The sequence below is a fragment of the Leishmania infantum genome, chromosome 36 (genome assembly GCF_000002875.2).
Source record: "Leishmania infantum JPCM5 genome chromosome 36".
In the NCBI taxonomy this organism is placed as follows: domain Eukaryota; phylum Euglenozoa; class Kinetoplastea; order Trypanosomatida; family Trypanosomatidae; genus Leishmania; species Leishmania infantum.
This window is the reverse complement of record NC_009420.2, coordinates 1,206,077-1,224,420: the sequence shown is the minus strand read 5'-3', so window position 1 is coordinate 1,224,420 and position 18,344 is coordinate 1,206,077. Positions and strand designations below refer to the sequence as shown.

Sequence of the window (18,344 nt, the reverse complement as noted above, 5' to 3'; positions counted from 1 at the left end):
CGAGCTTTTGCACCGCTACAACGCCTCAAGAGACCTCGCGCAGGAACTAATTGGTCTGATTGCACAGCATCAGGACTGCACGATCGCGCACGTTCACCGTATGCTGGGTGTCCGAACAGAAGCAGCACCTCGGGGCGATGACGACCCGGGATGATGGGCACAGCCAGAAATATCAACGCGCACAGAGAGCGTTTATCTGTCGTCGTTGCACAATGGCCAAGTTACGTACCATGAGGGAAGGCGTCAGCTTTTGCTACACAGATTCCCCCACCTTTCTGAACCTGCAATGATCTGATTCAGTCGTCGATACAGATACAGACACGCACAGAGCAACAATAGCAATGAACTCTCTGTGTTTCTTGTAAAACCGTGGCGTACGTCGCGACCGCTGTCGATGCATGCGTTGGCTCCGGCGTTAGGTCTGGAGCTCGAATACGCCCATCCTCTCCGAGTGGGAAGAGACTCGTGCACCATGCTACGTTTTTCTCCGCGCTTCCGCTTCCTCCCCTTCATTCACTTGATCGTGATTGTCACAGGAAAGCCGCATGCTCGTTGCCATGACCCTCCCACCCATCTCCCCCCCCTTTCAAGCCTCCCTCGCTTCCCCTTACGGATCTCTCTTCCCTCCCTTCCTACCGCCATACTGTCGGCCCCTTCCTCTGCTTTTGCTCGTGTGCGCCATTCCCTCTCTTATGGTACGGTGAGGTTGTTGTCAGCGAACAGCGATATGTCTCGCCAAAAGGAGTACGTCAGTCCAGCGGGTCTTCGCCTGGATGGCCGTCGCCCGCTGGAGGCACGGCGCATGGACATCGCATTCAGCACGCTTTCCGCGTGTGACGGCAGTTGCGACATCACGCTTGGGCAGTCAAAAGTGTGCGCATGCGTCTTTGGGCCGCGAGAGTCGCTCCACAAGCAGGAGGCAAAGCACGATAAGGGGCTCGTCACGTGCGAAGTGGCGGTCGCCGCTTTTGCTGGAGAAAACCGTCGCAATCCGCAGAGGCGTAGCAAGCTCTCGGAGGACATCGGCGCCGCTGTGGTGCAAGTGGCCCGCTCCGTCATTCTCCTCTCCCAGTATCCAAACTCGCAGATTCACATTTACATCGAGGTCCTTCAGAAGGACGGGAACGAGAAAATCGCGTGCGTCAACGCGGCGTGCCTCGCCCTGATCGATGCAAACGTTGCCATGCGGGACGCGGTGTGCTGCATCGATGCAGGCATTCTGGATGAGCACATGCTGATAGATTTGACAAACGACGAGTTGCGCTCTCAGTGTCCAGTGATTGCGGCGGCATTCACGGGACACGACACGCGGAACATCATTTGGCTGGAGACGGCGTCGCGGCTACCTCCAGACTCGGCGGCGCGGCTGCTCAAGTGCGCGGAGGAGGGTGCCACGAAGCTCTTTGAGACAGCAATGCGAAAGGCGCTGGAGGAACATGCAAAGAAGATCTTGACGCTAAAAAGCTAGTTGCACCCGTGTTGTGCTTGGGACGGCATCCCTGTGCTGCTGCTGCTGCTGCTTTCGGAAAATCAACGGAGCAGCAGCTCATTAAGTGTTTGAGGTATCACCTAGGTTTTGGTTGGCCGCCTCATCCACAGCACCTCCTATTGCCCTCCCTCCCCCCTCCCCCCGCTTCCTCGCTTTTTGTCGTCGTGCATCCAGCAGTTTTTTCTAGCACTAACCCTTCGAGTAACGCATCGCTCCCTCCTTCCTTGCGATTCCTTGGCAACTGCCCGCAAGAAGAAGCGAAGCGCAGAACAACAAAAAAGGAAAAGAGCGTGTATGCGTCGTATGTGAGATCATGTCATGCCCACTGGAAAAGCAGAAGGTGAGCTGCTCTTGTCACGCAACAGCAGCGCAAGGCCTTGCAAGACGCTTGCAGGCGGCTCCTCACTCCCGCTCCTCTTTGCCAATCGCAGCCACACTGCTACAGGCTCGACTGTTTCCGGTGCCATCGTCCTCCACCACCCTACCGGGCGCGTACGGATGGCCATTTCTCCCATTGGCCGCTCTCTTCCATGTCTGCACCTTCGTATATGCTGCTGCTGATGCTGCTGTATGTTCTCCCTCTGCCCTTTTTTGTCGAATCCTTCGTGTGGTGCACACCGTTAAACAGAAGTTGGCGACACAGGAGAAACTCCTCGGCGCGGTTTCTCCCATTCATAGCCGCATCAAACCGCTACGCCTCACCCCTCCCCCTCCCTCCGCCGCGTGGCCTGCGTCTTTTTTCTCTGTCTGTTGTTTTTGGTTTTGGCCTACTCCCTCGCTTGTACACGACAGCTCCGTGTGTCTGTGGGACCTCGCTGTTGGCATGGCATCCATCTTCACCTATAGCGCTGTGCAAAATGGCAAGACTGTTTTTTTGCAAAAGTACTCTGGCTATGCGACGCTTATCGTGAACGTGGCGTCGCGATGCAGCCTTGCATCCACCAACATCGAGATGCTGAACGAGGTGCAACAGGCGTATGGCTCCCGCAGGTTCACCGTTCTCGCGTTTCCGTGCGCGCAGTTTGCGAATCAAGAGCCGCTCAACAATACCGAAATTGCGCAGTGGTGCAAGGACCTTGGGCTGCTCTTTCCTGTCTTTGACCGGGTCAACGTGAAGGGTTCCTCAGCCGACCCGCTGTTTCAGATGCTACGGGTGCAGAAGGGAGCTCCCCTGTGGAACTACACCAAGTACCTGTGTGACCGCAGCGGTGTGCCGCGCCGTAAGCTGAAGCCTGGCTGCTCCATGGACACGCTGCGGCAGTCCATCGAGTGTGTTTTGTAGTGAGTTGGAAAGCAATCAAGATGGCAGCACGAGTCTCTTGGTGAAGGAGGAGGAGGCGAGAACTGCGTGCCTCCTTGACAAAACTCTCAGAAACGTGCGCGGGCACTCATGCACAAAAAAATAAAAACAAAAGACACAGATGATCGAAAAGACGCGAGCTATGTGCTTTTTGACCAAATTTTTCACCAAGTCAGCATAGCGAGAGAGGGCGAAGCCGCACAGCTTTCCGAAGCCGCCTTCATTCCATCTTGCCTCTGCCGTAAATGTCCACCTCACTGGTGCTACCCGCCGACCACCCCTTCTTTATATCCCTTGCCCAGTGCGTGTCTTCGCACGTGGTCGAGCACACAAACCTCATCTGCACGAGGGTACAACCCTTGTATCCACATCGCGGCGCCGTGGAATCACGAAAACACACACGCACACACACACACACACAGATACATATTTCTAGATTCCAAGGCACGCACACAGTGTTACCAATGTCAGACAGACGCGAAGACGAACCGGTGGCGAAGCGGACACGCCGCGAGGTCGACCCGGCCATCACTTTCCCCTATGAGCTGGACACGTTCCAGAAGACGAGTATCGACGCTCTCGAGGAGGGCGACAGTGTTCTAGTGTCGGCGCACACGTCGGCAGGTAAGACTACCGTGGCGCTCTACGCCATCGCCAAGGCTCTGCGAGAGAAGAAGCGCATCATTTACACCTCCCCCATCAAGGCCCTTAGCAACCAAAAGTTCCGCGAGTTCTCCGAGAAGTTCGACTCCGTCGGTCTCATGACCGGCGACACCACCATCAAGGCGGACGCGGACTGCCTTGTCATGACGACAGAGATTCTACGCAGCATGCTGTACCGCGGCACCGAAATGCTGCGCGAGGTGGGCTGCGTCGTCTTCGATGAGGTACACTACATGCGCGACAAGTCGCGTGGCGTGGTGTGGGAGGAAACAATCAGCTTGCTGCCTGAGGGATGCCAGTACGTTTTCCTCTCCGCCACCATCCCGAACGCGCGCGAGTTTGCGGACTGGGTGGAGAACATCCATCCCACCACAAAGGTGCACGTCATTCACACAGAGTACCGGCCAGTGCCGCTACAGCACTACTTGTATCCGGCTGGGGCCGACGGCATCTTCCTCATCGTGGATGAAAAAGGCAAATTTCGCGATGACAACTTCGGCAAGGCTATCGCGTCGATGGGGGCGGAGGGCGGCGCAAACGGTGTGGGTGCGGCAGGCCCAGGCAACGGCTCCTCCAAAGACCCGCGCGGGAACCACAAGGGTAGCGGTGGCCGCAGTCACGGCGGGTTCTCGCAGTCCATGATGGAGATCGTCAAGCTCGTGATGGATCGCAACATGTACCCTGTGATCGTCTTCTCCTTCGCCAAGGCGGAGTGCGAGCGCAACGCCCTCGCGCTCTCGCGACTGAACTTCAATAACACCGAAGAGGATGCTCTCGTGATGGAGGTGTTCAACAATGCTATGGAGTCGCTGGCGGAGGAGGACCGGAAGCTGCCCGCTATTGAGCATCTTCAACCGCTCCTGAAGCGCGGTGTCGGCATCCACCACTCCGGTCTCCTTCCGATTCTGAAGGAGGTTGTCGAGATTCTTTTCCAGGCGGGTTTGGTTAAGGTTCTCTTCTCCACCGAGACTTTCTCGATGGGGCTTAACATGCCGGCCCGTACCGTCGTCTTCACCTCTGTCAAGAAGTTCGACGGTGAGAAGAACCGCTACCTCACTGGCGGCGAGTACATTCAAATGTCGGGGCGCGCCGGCCGTCGCGGCCTCGACCGCGTCGGCGTTGTGATTACCATGGTGGACGAGGCAGTGGAGCCTGACACGCTGAAGCAGCTGACCAGCGGTGGCGCCGACGTCCTGCTCAGCAGTTTCCACCTGACGTACAATATGGTGCTGAACCTGCTGCGCGTCGAGGGCGTCGATCCTGAATTTATGATGAAGCGCAGCTTCTCGCAATTCCAGCGCCTGCGTGAGAAGCCAGCGCTAGAGGAGAAGGGTGCCGCTCTGCGCAGGTCCATCGAGGCGATCAACGTCACCCACGAGAGCGCCTTCCGGCAGTACACGATTTGCGAGGACATGATCGCGAAGAAGAAGAACGAGGTGGACCACATTCTGCGCCAACCCAAGTTCCTCAAGAACTGGGTGCAGGCAGGCCGTTTTGTGCACATCATTCGCGCCTCCGATCAGCGCGACTTTGGCTGGGGCATCTGCCGCTCGTTTGCCGCAAAGAGCACCAACCCAAACTTCAGCGACCCCAGCACCTTCTCCATCCAAGCCGCTGTGATATGCATGAAGGCGGACGCGTCGAATCCGAGCGCTTTGACGCCGTGCCCGGTCAGCGAGTACACCTCGGAGAAGGCGGACCTATACACAGTGACGTTCGACTTCTCGGACGTGCAGTGCCTTTCAACGCTCAAGACAAATCTTCCCGAAAGCCCGGACTCGGAGCGGGGGCGTGCCGAGGTGGTGCAAATTCTGTCGAAGCTGCAGCGCCAGTTTGGTCACGACATCCCCGTGCTCACCTCTGCGCAGATGGGTGCCGAGGACGCGCAGCTGAGTAAGCTGCAGACGCAGCTGTCGAACCTGCAAAAGCAGCTAGAGGGCAACATCCTTGCCATATCCCCCACCCCAGAGCTGCAGGAGGAGTTTGAGAAGTACAAGCGAAAGGCAGACCTCGAGGCTCAGCTGGAGCAGGTGAAGGGTGAGCTAGCTGGCATGGGCAAGGCGGTCTTCTCCGAAGAGCTGAAGCAGATGATGCGTGTGCTGCGTCGCCTGGACTACATCGACAAGGACAACATCATCCTCCGCAAGGCCCGCGTAGCGTGCGAGATAACGACAACAGACGAAAACGAAATTCTGCTGACGGAGCTGCTCTTCAAAGGCGTGCTGAACTCGATGGAGACGGAGATGATTGTGGCTCTCTTATCATGTCTCGTCAACGTGCACCGCACCCCGGATGGCTTCTCGTTGCCGCAGGAGTTCGAGCAGCCGCTGAAGGACCTCAACGAGATTGTTACTCGCATCGCCACCGTTAGCGCCGAAAGCGGGCTAATCCAAGAAGACAGCTCGGAGGAGAAGGTTATGCCGTCACTCATGGAGGTAATCTACCTGTGGGCAAAGGGGGCGAAGTTCGTCGATCTCGTGAGCATGACCACGGCGTACGAGGGTGACATTGTGCGCACGATGCGTCGTCTGGAGGAGATGCTGCGCCAGCTGGCCTCCGCAGCGCGGTCGCCGGCCATCGGCAGCATCGAATTGCACGAAAAGTTCCTCAAGGGCATCCAGCTCATCAAGCGTGATATCGTTTTCGCGTCATCACTGTACTTGTAGTTGCATTGAGTGAATGATGACAGACACGCGTATGCTTGCGTGTGTGGGTGTGTGTATATCTGCAGCTAGTTAGCTACATTGTCGCTGCTGGCGTATGCAAGGCCTGTTGTAACCCCACCCCTTCTTTTCTTTGGTGTTTTGTGAGTAACATGCTAAGCATCGCATCGGCGTTCTCGAATAAGTGAGTCTTGTCCCTCAGTCCCCCTCGCGCGCAGTTGCCGTCTCTCTCCTGCGGATGGGGTAAGAAAAGTGGACTCTGCGTACAGAAATGAATTCCGAACCTAAAGAGTAAGAGGATCAGTGCCTCCTGTGCACTTGCGTTTATGCCGGTGTATGTGTGGGGGAAGGGAAGGGAAGGGAAGGGGGTGCACTTGGTGCTGTGTAGGCCTACTTCGTGAAAGTATAGCAAGCATCGAATACGGTACCTTTTGTTTTCTTCTGCATCGCCTTTGCTACTCTCGTGATTGGCCTCACGCGTCTCCTCGCGGCTTCGCTCTCTTCCTGATTCTCTCCCCACCTCTCCCCACCTCTCCCCCCCCCCGTTTCGCGTGCAAGGCCGTTGAGCGGGAGGGTGGGATGGTTCATGAATGGCGCTTATGTGAGTCGACTCCACTTGAGGCCTTTCGAGACTGAGCATCGCGTACTCCTGCCACTGTGCACACGCCAATCCCTCCGCTTTAGCCGCCTTCTCTATTCCTCTCTCTCCCTCTCTTCCCTGGTGGGCATCGTCCTCTAGTGTCTGTCCGTGGTGCCACGCACCACATACGTGTGAAAAGTCGTGGAAACAGGCTCGCAACTCCACATTAGCTTACTGTCGTCGTGCATGCCATTCTACTCTCTTGGCTGCACCACAGCACATGCTCCGGCGTAGGTGGGGCGCGCACAGGGCAAAGCATCGCTTTGTCGACCGCGTCAAGGTGCTACTCTGCAGCGGAGCTGGCGGCGATGGTGCAAGCATCATGGCTCACGAGCACGGCAACGAGTTTGCCGGCCCAGGCGGCGGTAATGGAGGCAACGGCGGTAATGTGATGCTGCAATGCGTCAAGCAGCACACTGACCTCAGTCATATCGAGGACCTGGGTAGCCAGATCTCCGCCGGCGCAGGCTTCTGCGGCTTCTCTCGTGAGGCGCACGGCAAGCGCGGACAGGATCTGTGGCTGCAGCTGCCGCTGGGGACCCAGGTAGTGGACATGGACACGAACGAAGTGCAGTACGACATGGATGAGGAGGGGATGCAGATTGTGCTGCTGGAAGGCGGCCAGGGCGGCAAAGGCAATGCCGCCTTTGCGAACAAATGGCACCACTCTCCCATCGAGTCCACCAAGGGGCTGCCGGGCAACACGATGCTCGCCCAAATCGAGCTGAAAACCATCGCCGACTGCGGCCTCATTGGCTACCCGAATGCTGGCAAGTCGTCCTTGTTGTCCGCCATCAGCGCCAGCAAACCCACCATTGCCCCGTACGCCTTCACAACCCTACGCCCGTATGTTGGCGTGCTTCACGACCTCTATGGGAATGTGTGCCGCGTCGCGGACATTCCGGGCCTCATCGAAGGTGCCTACGAGAACCGCGGTCTGGGTCATCAGTTTCTGCGCCACGTGGAGCGTACAAAGTGTCTTGCCTTGGTGGTGGACATGTGCGACACGTACGTCCCCGACACGGGCTCGCGCAACTCCTCCGGGGTGCTGCAGCCGTGGGACGTGGTGGAACTCCTTCTCCAGGAACTGGAGTACTACCTCCCCGGCATGAGCCAGCGCGTCATCATGACCTTCGCCAATAAAATGGACATCGAGAAGGATAGCACTGGCACTGACACGCAGGTAAAGCTCTCGGAGCTCAAGCGGCGCGTGTCGATGCCGGTGTTCCCGATCTCCGCCGCCCTCGGCATCCACCTTGGACCACAGCACGAGCAAACTGGGCTGGCCCCAGCCTTGCAGTTCATGTGTGGAGAAGTGTTTGCGCGCCAGTCGCACGAGCGCGAGATGCAACAGTTCCGCTTCTCACACGAACGCGCACAGCTTGAACGAGCCTTCCGCGCCAAGCACAACGGCGTCTTTCTACCCCAGGTGCACGCCTTGGGTGCACACGGAGCAGAAGCCTCCCAAGACCTAGACGACGAGGCTGCCAGTCGCGGTGGCTCGCTGGTGGACCAGCAACTCGATTTTTTGGGTAACAGCGGTCTTGGTGTGGAGTTTGATGCCTACGAGAACTCTGCTGCGCGGGGCCAGCTGCACCGCTACCGCGATCTCACCATGAAGGGCAAGTACTGGAATCTGACCCGGCAAGATGGCGAGGTGATGAAGGGAGAGAAGTGGAGCTGACACACTCAAGACGGGGGAATGAGACTGGGCGAGGCATGGGCCGTGCGCTTCCTGACCGCCCCCGCCTCCCCTCATCCCTCATCCCCATTATTCTCCACCGTCCTACCCGCTACTTTTCTGGTCACAGATGCGCTCATGCTTGCACGTATGCACAATCCCGTTGGCGCGTATGCGCGAAGGCTGCTGTGCTTGTGCAAATGCCGCTACATAGAACTGCCACACCGGGGCTGCCCCGCCTACCTGCCCGACCATCTTTTCGGGTTTGCCTTTCTTTGGGGAAAAGGGGAAGTGTCCGGACCTGGTGCGTAAGAGGGCAGCTGCAAAGTACACTTTGTGAATCTAAATCTTCATGCGCGTTATATTTTGGCGGGGAAGCTGTGCATCAGAGCGTCTTCTCTTTGCGTGTGCGGGAAACGGGCGGAAGTCGGGTTGCAGCCTCTGTTATCTCAGTCGTTTACTGCTGCTTTCTCTACGCGCGCGCGTGCTCAGCGCTTTGAAGCTCTCCCTCTCGCCTTTATCTTGCTCCCCTCTCCCTACACCGTGTCGTCCTCGTCCCTCTTCCTCTCTATTCCGTTATTCCTCAGCGTAAGGACCCGTTGCACGCGCGGAGCAACACGGGTAACCCACTCACTCGTCACACGCACACAACACATCCTCCGGCTTTTATGGCACCTGTGCCTCCGTTTTCCGAAAGAACGCGACGCCGCCTGCAGATACCTGACCGTAGTAGCGTATCAGGCGACAGAAATTCCTGTGTCGCGAGTTGTTTTGTCGAATAGCGATCCGTATACGCCCCTGCCCTCGCTTCACGCGTAAGAAAGTCACCATGGACGTCAGCAAGCGGCCACGCGAGGAATTCCACAAGGAGCAGTGTCTCTCCTTCGTGAAGAAGCTTTGGGCGGCCGACACGCTCGCCATGTTTCACTATCCGGTGAGCGCCACCGAGGTGCCCGGCTACTACGACGTCGTAGATACACCTATGGACCTGTCCACGATTCGGAAGAACATCGAGCAGGGCAAGTACAGAACGGACACTGAGGTCGAGAATGACGTGGTGCTCATGCTGTCGAACGCTCTGGACTTTAACGAGAAAGGCTCGCAATGGCATGATTTGGCGAAGCAGCTCAAGAAGCGGTACCTGACCCTTGCGCAGGAGTCGGGGCTGTCCTTCGACGCAGACCAGGCGTTCATCCCTACGAAAAAGGTGCGCGACGACGAGTCGACGCTGCGCAAAGCGGAGAAGAAGGGAGGGGAGAAGCTCGAGGATGTTTTGCAGGCGATGGAGAAGGACAAGGAGATCCCGCTCGAGCAGCTGCGGGCCATGTACGCGCGCCGAAGAACAAGGGGGAAAGCCGATCAGCAAAGCTCCGACTACAGCAGCGGTAGGGGCAGCGACGATAGCGATGAAGAGGTGTCCTCGGACGAAGAAGACACGAGCGACAGTGGCAGCGGCAGCGGCAGCTATGACACTGAAGAAGAAGATGAGGACTCGCTCGACTCCGAGAGTGTGTCAAAGGATGACGATGACGACGAGTGACACATAAGAGGCGTGTGCCCCCCCCCTTCTCATGCCGCCGTTATTAGTTGTGCATACTCACTATCATGGGCATCACTATCCTCACCCTCTCGTCGTTTCAAGATGAGAAGCGGGTCGGGTGCTGACAGATTATCACATCTACTGCAAACACGCAGGCAACACAGCAAACAGTGCAAAGCAACTCAAGAAGAAGAGCACGGAGCCGTTCATCGACTGCAAGGACGCGAGTTGGGGCGCGCCGCGACATCTTCTCTACTCACCGATATAGCGTAGAAGCTGTTCATCGATCTCTTCCTATTCGGTAAGACAACTGGAAAGGGAAGGGCAGAGCTGGAGAAGTCGACCAAGTACCGCATCGTATGTTTTTGTATGTGTGTGCTTGTGTATGCGTACTGCGGATGATTCTCGGTGCGCTACCAATGGCTGTTATCTCCACTCTTTTCCGCCCCTCCCCCACCACCACCACACACACAAGAAAAAAAGGAACATCACCACCCTGCTCCCTACGAACTGTTCAGCTTACTATGCCATAGTGCTCTCGTTCTGCCTCACTTGTCCTTCCTCTGTTCTTCCCCCCTCCTCTCCGCTCCCCCGATGCCGCTCTCGAAAAATGCGCCCGTGCCTTCGCACTCGCTCCCGCAGAAAATGGTGGAGAGGAGGTGGCACGTGCGGCTGGTCTCACCCATCGCACACACAGCAGCATCATCAAATGTGGCAGTGTCTTCTCTCTCCTTCGATTGCTGTGCTATGCCGTATCGTTCGAAGAGCGACCCGGGCTGCGTCGACTCACCGGTCGAAAGAGCTGCATGTACCTTTCCTTTGTGGTGCAGCAGCATACGCTGTGGTGCTCGCAGTGGGCCGATCCTATGCGTTGTCGTTGTTTTTTTCGCCCCAGCCTCCCCCTTCCACACACACACACAAGCAACTAGGTGACGGGCCCGGCGGGGCTGTATCGCGAAGTCACAGCGCAGAAGGCTCACCTCTACATGCTCTCAAATCCCAGCACCGGGGTGGATAGCGATACTGTGTGGCACAACAGTGCGTCGATCAACTATGTTCACCGGTCCCGCGAAGATACACCGCCGACGATCAGCCCCAAGTGTTACGGCAGGCGCGCCGTACTGTCGTGTGCCACGATGAACAACAAACAGAGCACCCCCGTTATCGTATGCACTTGTGCTGAGTCGAGACACGTATAGCGCCAGTGCATCGCCAACGCGGCTAGCTGGCCACTGTTCAACACGTTCGTGAAGAGGTCCATCAACGCAGTTATCGGTCAAGAAAGCATACGGGGACTGGTCAGTTGCAGCGCATTCCGCGACCCAATCGGGTGGTGGGCAAAACAGATCATGGGCCTGTAGTGGCTAATCGCCTTGGCCGCTCGCGTGAGCGGCGCCGATGGCGTGCGATCAAGCATTTTAGTCTTCTCCACGACGAGCGCACCCTTCCAGAGCGGCCACGCCTTTGTGCACAGCCTCTCTGTGGATGGGAACGGCAGCAGTAGCAGTGGCGGTGTCGATGTAACTGTGCAGACCCTGGAGAGGCCGGGGTGCCTTACCTCAAGCTGTCCGTTGCAAACTGGAGGCCGGATCTCGTCGTCTATGATGCCTACGCAGTGGCCACCAACAATGCCAATAACTATCTGTTTACCGCTGACCAGGCGCGGCAGGTGACCGTGGAGGACTTTGGTTGCTTTTTGCAGTGGTAAGACCTTCTATGACCCGGTGCTGCGGCGGGGACAGATGAGGGGAGGGGGCGTGAATCGACGAAGCGTTGGTGTAGTCGCATACCAGCGCGAACGGCTGAGCCGGCATGCAAAGCATCTGCGACATCGTGTACGACGCCGCAGAGAAGCACCGCCTTCCTCCCATCGGGGAAACGCAGGCTCTGCGAGCCGATCGCATCGCCTGGGGCACCTCCCCGACGGTCATGAGCGGCCCCAATGACAGCCATCGCGAGAAGCTCTCGAGTCTTCCAGTGCCAGGAGACCATCGCCACCTTCTACACCCCTCCTGGCATCTTTGGCGGTAGCACGTAGTCTGCCGTTGGCCTGTCCGAGCTCGGCTTGCGCATGCAGGTGAGTACAAATGCGTCACGCCACGTGTCTGTCTCGCTGTGCATGCCCGTTACGACCTCCACCCGGGCCGGCGGCTGCAATCAGTCCGGAAGCCTTCTACAGCAAGTCTCCGTGCCGGACAGCGTCGACGCCGCCGCGAGCCGGGCGGGTGCAGTGTACTCAGCAGGTGCCGGTCTGCGAGGCATGGAATGTGAAGAGCGCTCCAGGCTCATACTGCGATTCCCTTCCGACTTTGGCGCCTCTGCAAGTAGACTGCAGCGCGCTGCATCTTCGTTCATCGAGCTCCCCCAGACGGTGAGCAGGTGCGCCTCTCAGGGTCGTCCTCCCTAGGTATGCGAAGCTGCACGTCTTCGTCGACGACAGCGTGATGGCGGTATACAAGGATGATGGAACGGAGGTGCTGAGCAGTTGTGTCTAGCTGCCGAGAGGGGATGACGTCACGGGAGTGTCACTCATTAGGCACAACATGAATGCTGTCACAGCCGGCGCGACATTAATCTCAATGATGTCCATGGGCTCCCCAGCGGTGCCCAATGAGCCTCAGGTACGCACCAATGGCGCCGGATTTGCGCAGCGCTGCCCTTATGTCGCGGTTTCGAAGAGCATGACTCGCTGTGCAAGAATCCACTAGCCCCTGAGAACGCGGAGGGCGTTGATATAAACCTGACGGACGCAGAGCAGCGTAATTGGTGTGACAACGCCCTCCTTCTCTTTGCCCACACCCACACTCTCTTATTTGCGCATTTGTTCTCCTTGTTATCGTCTAGAGCGGCAGCAGCCACTGCTGCAGCCGTCTCTCTCGCGTGCTTGTGCGCGAGTTGGCAAGGACACGGAAATTGGTGTCTTGTTTCTTCTCTCTCTGTTCTGCTACGTAGCCCCCCCCCCCAATTCGCCATCACGCTGCGCGAACGCTGGCACACAACTTTCTCTATGCTCCTGATAGCCCCACCCTACCCCCTTTCCACCCTCATTCGCTTCCTGCCTCTATCTCAGTCTGCTGCTGCGCGTTACGTTGCCCCATCGTGTATGCGTGCATCCGTGTCTCTGCTGACGGCTTTCCTGATGCACCACTGCACTTCCCCTCCTTTTCTTGTTCTGTGTGGTTTATACGTCACCGCCACCCCAACTGTCTCCTGACAGCAACGTGCGTCTGCGCCGTACCGTTGCGGTGATGCGTGACAGAACGTACGAGGGGACTACGGCATCCCTCTTACCAACGTCTTGAAAAAGGAGTTGAAGCTGTGAAAAGTGCGGGCAGAGCAAGCGCACACGGATTTCTGCGCCGGCGGTGGCCTTCATTATTGATGGGTCTTTGTCGTGGTCGATGCCAGTTCTTCCCATCTGCTGTCGTTGGTTGTTTCACCACCGCCACACACCCCACGCCATCCCATCTCCCATCTGGCACACACGCACACACACACACCTATTCTTCTTCCTCACCTGTTCGTCTTCCTGCTTTACGAGGTCAGCCCGTCACACGAATCGTACACAAAATATATACAAAGAAGAACGATGTGTGCATGCCTGGCAGGCATCCAACCGCAGAAGGACGGCGAGCGAAATATATATATATATATCATCGTCAAGCACGTCTGCGCAGGTGCTTCTTTCTCTGCAGGAGGATACACTGGGGTCTTTGTCGTCATCGTTTTGCCTTCCTCTCTCTCTACGAAGCTCTTTCCCCTCGCGCTTCTGATTCCTCACCTCATCTCATCTCTCTCGCACATGCATACACGCACATCACCCATCATTGCAGGCACTCACAACATCCTCCTCCTCTGCTTTGACTTCGGTGAAAAGCACCAAATTTGGGGCATCGAGGCTGTTACTCCTTATCATACCACACTCTACCCCGTTTACAGTGCAGCTGTCGTCCTTAGTGCTCTTTCTCGACAGACGCCCCTGAAGAGTGCACCATGTGGGGCCTCTCCATCACCAGAGTGTTCCAGGTGTACTGTGCAGGAGCTGCTCTCTTCGAGGTTCCCGGGATTGTGAGGCTGCTAAGCGGTGATATGCCGCTGCCAAAGGCCGGTGCCTGGGTCGACGACAAAAACTACTACACAGACAACAAGCCGCTGGTGTACGTGTTTGTTGCCATACTAGCGTGCCTCGTCGTGTCGCGCGGGATGGCGTGTGCACTGCCGAAGTCACGCATCATCATTGTATACCTTGTCGTCGTCCACACATTCGAGGCAGGGCTCTACCTCTACTGCTGCAGTCACAAGGAGGATGCGCCAGACAGTGAAGTGTGCATTATGGGCATGCTGATGGTGGTGAACATCTCTCTATTTGCTGCTCGACTGGTGCAGCTGAAGGTGCAGCACACAAGAGTCGAGATTGCCGATCTCAAGAGGCGGCAGGAGCAACTCGCCATCATTCGCAAGAAGCGCGCAGACTACGCAAAGAACAGGGAAGAAAAAAAGAACAAGTGAAGTATGTGGATGCGTCGTTGCGGCCGCTCCTCGATTTCGCTGTGGTTCGTCCCTGGTGGCCTCTTGCCCTCTGTTCGCCAGCGTCGTGTCTGCTCGTGCTCCGTGCGTGTTGCTGGCCCCCTCTTGGTCTTCGTGCTAAGGTGGCCTTGCTCCCTCGCTCTCTCTGTTTTTGGAACTCTATGCGCTTTTTATCTGCTTTGAGGGAGGGAGGGCGTTCGGCGGCGAGCTCGAGGGAGAGAGAGAGCGGGCGTAAGTGAAGGGGTTGTCTTGGGTCGCATCGCATCTTGTCCGCTGTCGCGGCGGCAAGCCGGTTCGGCTATGTTTTGTCTACAGCGCGAACTACATGCACACATACACACAGGCGAGCACTCACCGACTGCAGTGCTACGTTGTGGTAGTGGTGGAGTCGGTGTTCATAGCTCGCGTACTTGCCTTTTTGAGAGGCGAGCGCAATCTCTTGACGGGGAAGACGAGCTTCCTTGGCATGGGGAGATAGCGGTGAGTGGTGGCGGGCACAATCCCTCACTTCCGATCCAGGTGAGTGGGTGTGTCTTTCTCTTCGTCTGGGCACATGTCATTCTTCTACCTCTTTTCTGGGTCTCTCTTCTTTTTTTTGCTGGTTGACATCTCCGCTCTCCTCATCCCCACCCTCTCTCCTTCGGCATGGGCACAGCGGCTACTCCAGCATAAACGAGCCTGCCCGTATGAGCGGCACGTGCTCCACTGCTTAACGCAAGAGGAACCCGTATCGATTATTTTTTTCTTGCTCTTCTGTTCGTATCATCACGACTGCCAAAGCGCCGCTGATGTTTGTCATTCAGTGGTACACGGCCGCGCTCATCCTCGCGGATGTGTACGAGCTGCTTCAGCTGCGGCAGGCCAATCCGAAAGGCTTAGAGCATGGCACCTGGTGGTTCGACAGCAAGGCTAACGCGCCGCTTGCGGCAGCATTGTATGGTGGCCTGCTCGTGTTCTTGATGCTTTCACGTCTGTTTGTGTTGCTAGAGCCACTGAACCGGTGGCTGCTGATGCTCAACACAATCCATGAGGGCATCCGCCTGGTGCTCTACTTGCTCCTTTTTACTCAGCACAGTGGTGCGACGCAGCTCAACACGATCCTTCTGACATTCACGTTGTGGAACACGCTTCTGTACGGGCGACAGTACTACATCATCATGTGTATGCTGCGGGAGCACAGCAAGTGACGCTATCCCCCTCCCCCGTATTGGTCGTACACACGCACGCATGGAAGCCGCTGCGCGCCATGTGTGTGCGTGTGTGGAGGGAGGGAGATGAACCGTGTTGACGTCGCGCAGTGTCGATGGCAAGCTCGCACCCTTCGATAGCCTTGGCTCTTCGTGTTTCTACTTGTACGTGTACTGCTTCTCCCGTGGGCGCGGGGCTCATGCCATGCGGATAGGCAAGAAAAATAAAGGCCACAGAACAATATTAGCACACCATCACACGCACTTCTATCGGAAGGATGCGGAATGCGCGTCGCGTGATGGATCCCGTCCTGGAAGACGCTGGAAGGAAAATAGAGTTTCTCCTTCCTCCCTCCCATCTTTCTTGGCTACTTCTTGCTCCACGTGCGTCATGAAGTGGATGCGGTCGACTCCGCGGAGGCGGGTGGTACGCCCACCCTCATTGACTAAGTTCACATGCGTCTTTCTCACCAGTAGATGTGCACACATACACACACCCATGCATGCTCCTCGCTGCTCTTCTTCTCCCTCTACGTTCACCGTCCCCTCGCCCTTCCCACCCACCTTTGCTGCCGGTGCAGGAATCGTCAGTCAGTCTTCTCGTTTTCTACTCGCCCTGCGCCTTGTTTCCGCCAGATCAAAAGAGTTTCAGTCGCTTCTTCCTAGCCCAACTCCCCCCCCCGCTCCTCCCTGGCGTCCTCTGCGTGGCAGCCGCGCGTATACATAAATACAGAGCCGTCATTTGTCATGTTCCGTTTTGGTCGTCTGTGCACCCCCAAGGCTGCCGGCGTGCAGCGCCGCTTCCTGAACATCCATGAGTACCAGTCCAAGCAGATCATCAAGGACAACGGCGGCAGGGTGGAGTTCGGTATCGCATGCAAGACGATCGAGGAGGTCGAGGCCGCGTGCGCCAAGATCAAGACGGAAAAGAAGGTCGTGAAGTCTCAGATCTTGGCCGGTGGCCGCGGTAAGGGTGTATTCAAGGATGGCTTCCAGGGTGGTGTGCACGTATGCGACAGCGCCGCTGCCGCCGTTGAGGCTGCCAAACACATGCTCGGTAACACGCTGGTGACGAAGCAGACCGGTCCCAAGGGCCAGCTGGTGAACACGCTGTACGTCACGGAGGCCGTCGCGGGCATCAAGCGCGAGCTCTACCTTTCCCTCATCCTCGACCGAAAGAGCGCGTCGCCTATGTTCATCGGTAGCGCCGAGGGCGGTATGAGCATTGAGGAGCTCGCCAAGACCCACCCGGAAAAGATCAAGACCATGAAGGTCAACGTCGCTGAGGGTGTGGACCACGACGCGGCTGTGGCGTACGCCAAGGAGCTCGGCTTCGCAGGCGAGACGGCGGAGCGCGCGGCAGAGCAAATCAAAGCCCTCTACAATATCGGCAAGTCCAAGGACTGCACCATGGTGGAGATTAATCCATTCGTTGAGCTCGAAAACGGTGATGTGATGGAGATCGACGCCAAGCTCAGCTTTGATGACAACGCCGCCTTCCGCCAGAGGGGTATCTTCGCCCTGGAGGATCAGACCCAGATCGATAGCAAGGAAGTGCTCGCCAAGAAGCACGATCTGAACTACATCGCTCTTGATGGCAACGTCGGCTGTCTCGTGAATGGCGCTGGTCTGGCCATGGCCACCATGGACACCATTTCTCTGCACGGAGGCAGCGCGGCCAACTTCCTCGACGCTGGTGGTAGCGCCTCCGAGGCGCAGATTGTGGCCGCCTTCAAGATCATCACGGGTGATTCGAACGTGAAGAGCATCCTGGTTAACATCTTCGGTGGTATCATGCACTGCGATGTCATAGCGCAAGGTGTCGTGAACGCCTCCAAGGCGCTCAACACCACCATCCCGATCGTGGTGCGCCTTTGCGGCACGAACGAGCAGCGCGGCAAGGAGATCATCCGCAACAGTGGCCTCGTCATCCACCCCGTCGAAGACTTCGATTCTGCTGCCCGCAAGGCGGTGGAGCTTGCCAAGTAGTCGCGACGGTACAGCCAGAAGAAGAGGTGGGCGCCTGCGTGTGTGTATGTAAGTTCGGGTGAGCGTGTGGGGCGCTGCATCCACCCGCTGCCTCGCATGAAACACCATTGCCTTTCAGGACCCCTTTACACTTGTTGTTGCTCTTTCTCTTCTCTCTCGGCAACACGGGAGGGGCCTACAAAGAAAAGGGGAGGAAGAGAGAGAGACGACCACGTCAAGGCCCGTGCAGCTGAGGGCCCCGCGTGACCACACGCACACGATTTCATGCACTCCAAGGAAAGGAGAGGTCAACGTGCTCGGGTGAACTAGCGTGATGGCGTGAAAAGGGAAGAAGGACTGCAGCGAGGATAGGAAACGCAAAAACAGGATGGGCCACAGATGGAAAGGCCAGTAGCTCCGACCGTCGTCATCCCTCTGCGTTCTTCTCGCGGCTGCAGTTAGCCCGTGTGCTTGCTCTTTCCAAATCATAGTAGCCCATGTATCTCTGTGTGGATGTGTGTGGATGTATCATCAAAAGGCCTCCTTTGGGGTTGGTGGAAGGGGGTAGGGGGTATGTGTGTCCCTTCTCTCTTGGTTGGTTGGTTACGATTGCTCCTCTTTCCCTCTCACCCCTCCCCCCTCCGCCACCACCTCCCTCATTGTCAGACTCCTGATTGTACCGCATG

The 18,344-nt window shown here is 57.3% G+C and overlaps 8 protein-coding genes across 8 annotated transcripts; all 8 read left to right on the top strand.

Moving 5' to 3' along the window:
• Positions 1 to 727: 727 nt before the first annotated feature.
• LINJ_36_3170 (putative exosome complex exonuclease rrp41) lies at positions 728 to 1,468 on the top strand (the record flags this gene model as incomplete). Its single annotated transcript, XM_001469672.1, has 1 exon — positions 728 to 1,468. One exon carries the CDS (start codon positions 728 to 730, stop codon positions 1,466 to 1,468), a length of 741 nt encoding a protein of 246 aa, XP_001469709.1.
• An 844-nt stretch (positions 1,469 to 2,312) lies between these two features.
• Positions 2,313 to 2,771, top strand: LINJ_36_3160 (putative glutathione peroxidase; the record flags this gene model as incomplete). The annotated part of the gene is made up of 1 exon (XM_001469671.1): positions 2,313 to 2,771. One exon carries the CDS (start codon positions 2,313 to 2,315, stop codon positions 2,769 to 2,771), a length of 459 nt encoding a protein of 152 aa, XP_001469708.1.
• A 482-nt stretch (positions 2,772 to 3,253) lies between these two features.
• Positions 3,254 to 6,118, top strand: LINJ_36_3150 (putative ATP-dependent RNA helicase; the record flags this gene model as incomplete). Its single annotated transcript, XM_001469670.1, has 1 exon — positions 3,254 to 6,118. One exon carries the CDS (start codon positions 3,254 to 3,256, stop codon positions 6,116 to 6,118), a length of 2,865 nt encoding a protein of 954 aa, XP_001469707.1.
• Positions 6,119 to 6,975: 857 nt separating this feature from the next.
• LINJ_36_3140 (putative GTP-binding protein) lies at positions 6,976 to 8,439 on the top strand (the record flags this gene model as incomplete). Its single annotated transcript, XM_001469669.1, has 1 exon — positions 6,976 to 8,439. The coding sequence occupies one exon, from the start codon at positions 6,976 to 6,978 to the stop codon at positions 8,437 to 8,439; it is 1,464 nt and encodes a 487-aa protein (XP_001469706.1).
• An 826-nt stretch (positions 8,440 to 9,265) lies between these two features.
• On the top strand, positions 9,266 to 9,976 carry LINJ_36_3130 (conserved hypothetical protein; the record flags this gene model as incomplete). The annotated part of the gene is made up of 1 exon (XM_001469668.1): positions 9,266 to 9,976. One exon carries the CDS (start codon positions 9,266 to 9,268, stop codon positions 9,974 to 9,976), a length of 711 nt encoding a protein of 236 aa, XP_001469705.1.
• A 3,993-nt stretch (positions 9,977 to 13,969) lies between these two features.
• LINJ_36_3120 (conserved hypothetical protein) lies at positions 13,970 to 14,485 on the top strand (the record flags this gene model as incomplete). The annotated part of the gene is made up of 1 exon (XM_001469667.1): positions 13,970 to 14,485. The coding sequence occupies one exon, from the start codon at positions 13,970 to 13,972 to the stop codon at positions 14,483 to 14,485; it is 516 nt and encodes a 171-aa protein (XP_001469704.1).
• An 806-nt stretch (positions 14,486 to 15,291) lies between these two features.
• On the top strand, positions 15,292 to 15,690 carry LINJ_36_3110 (conserved hypothetical protein; the record flags this gene model as incomplete). The annotated part of the gene is made up of 1 exon (XM_001469666.1): positions 15,292 to 15,690. The coding sequence occupies one exon, from the start codon at positions 15,292 to 15,294 to the stop codon at positions 15,688 to 15,690; it is 399 nt and encodes a 132-aa protein (XP_001469703.1).
• Positions 15,691 to 16,437: 747 nt separating this feature from the next.
• Positions 16,438 to 17,679, top strand: LINJ_36_3100 (putative succinyl-CoA ligase [GDP-forming] beta-chain; the record flags this gene model as incomplete). The annotated part of the gene is made up of 1 exon (XM_001469665.1): positions 16,438 to 17,679. One exon carries the CDS (start codon positions 16,438 to 16,440, stop codon positions 17,677 to 17,679), a length of 1,242 nt encoding a protein of 413 aa, XP_001469702.1.
• Between the last annotated feature and the right edge of the window lie 665 nt (positions 17,680 to 18,344).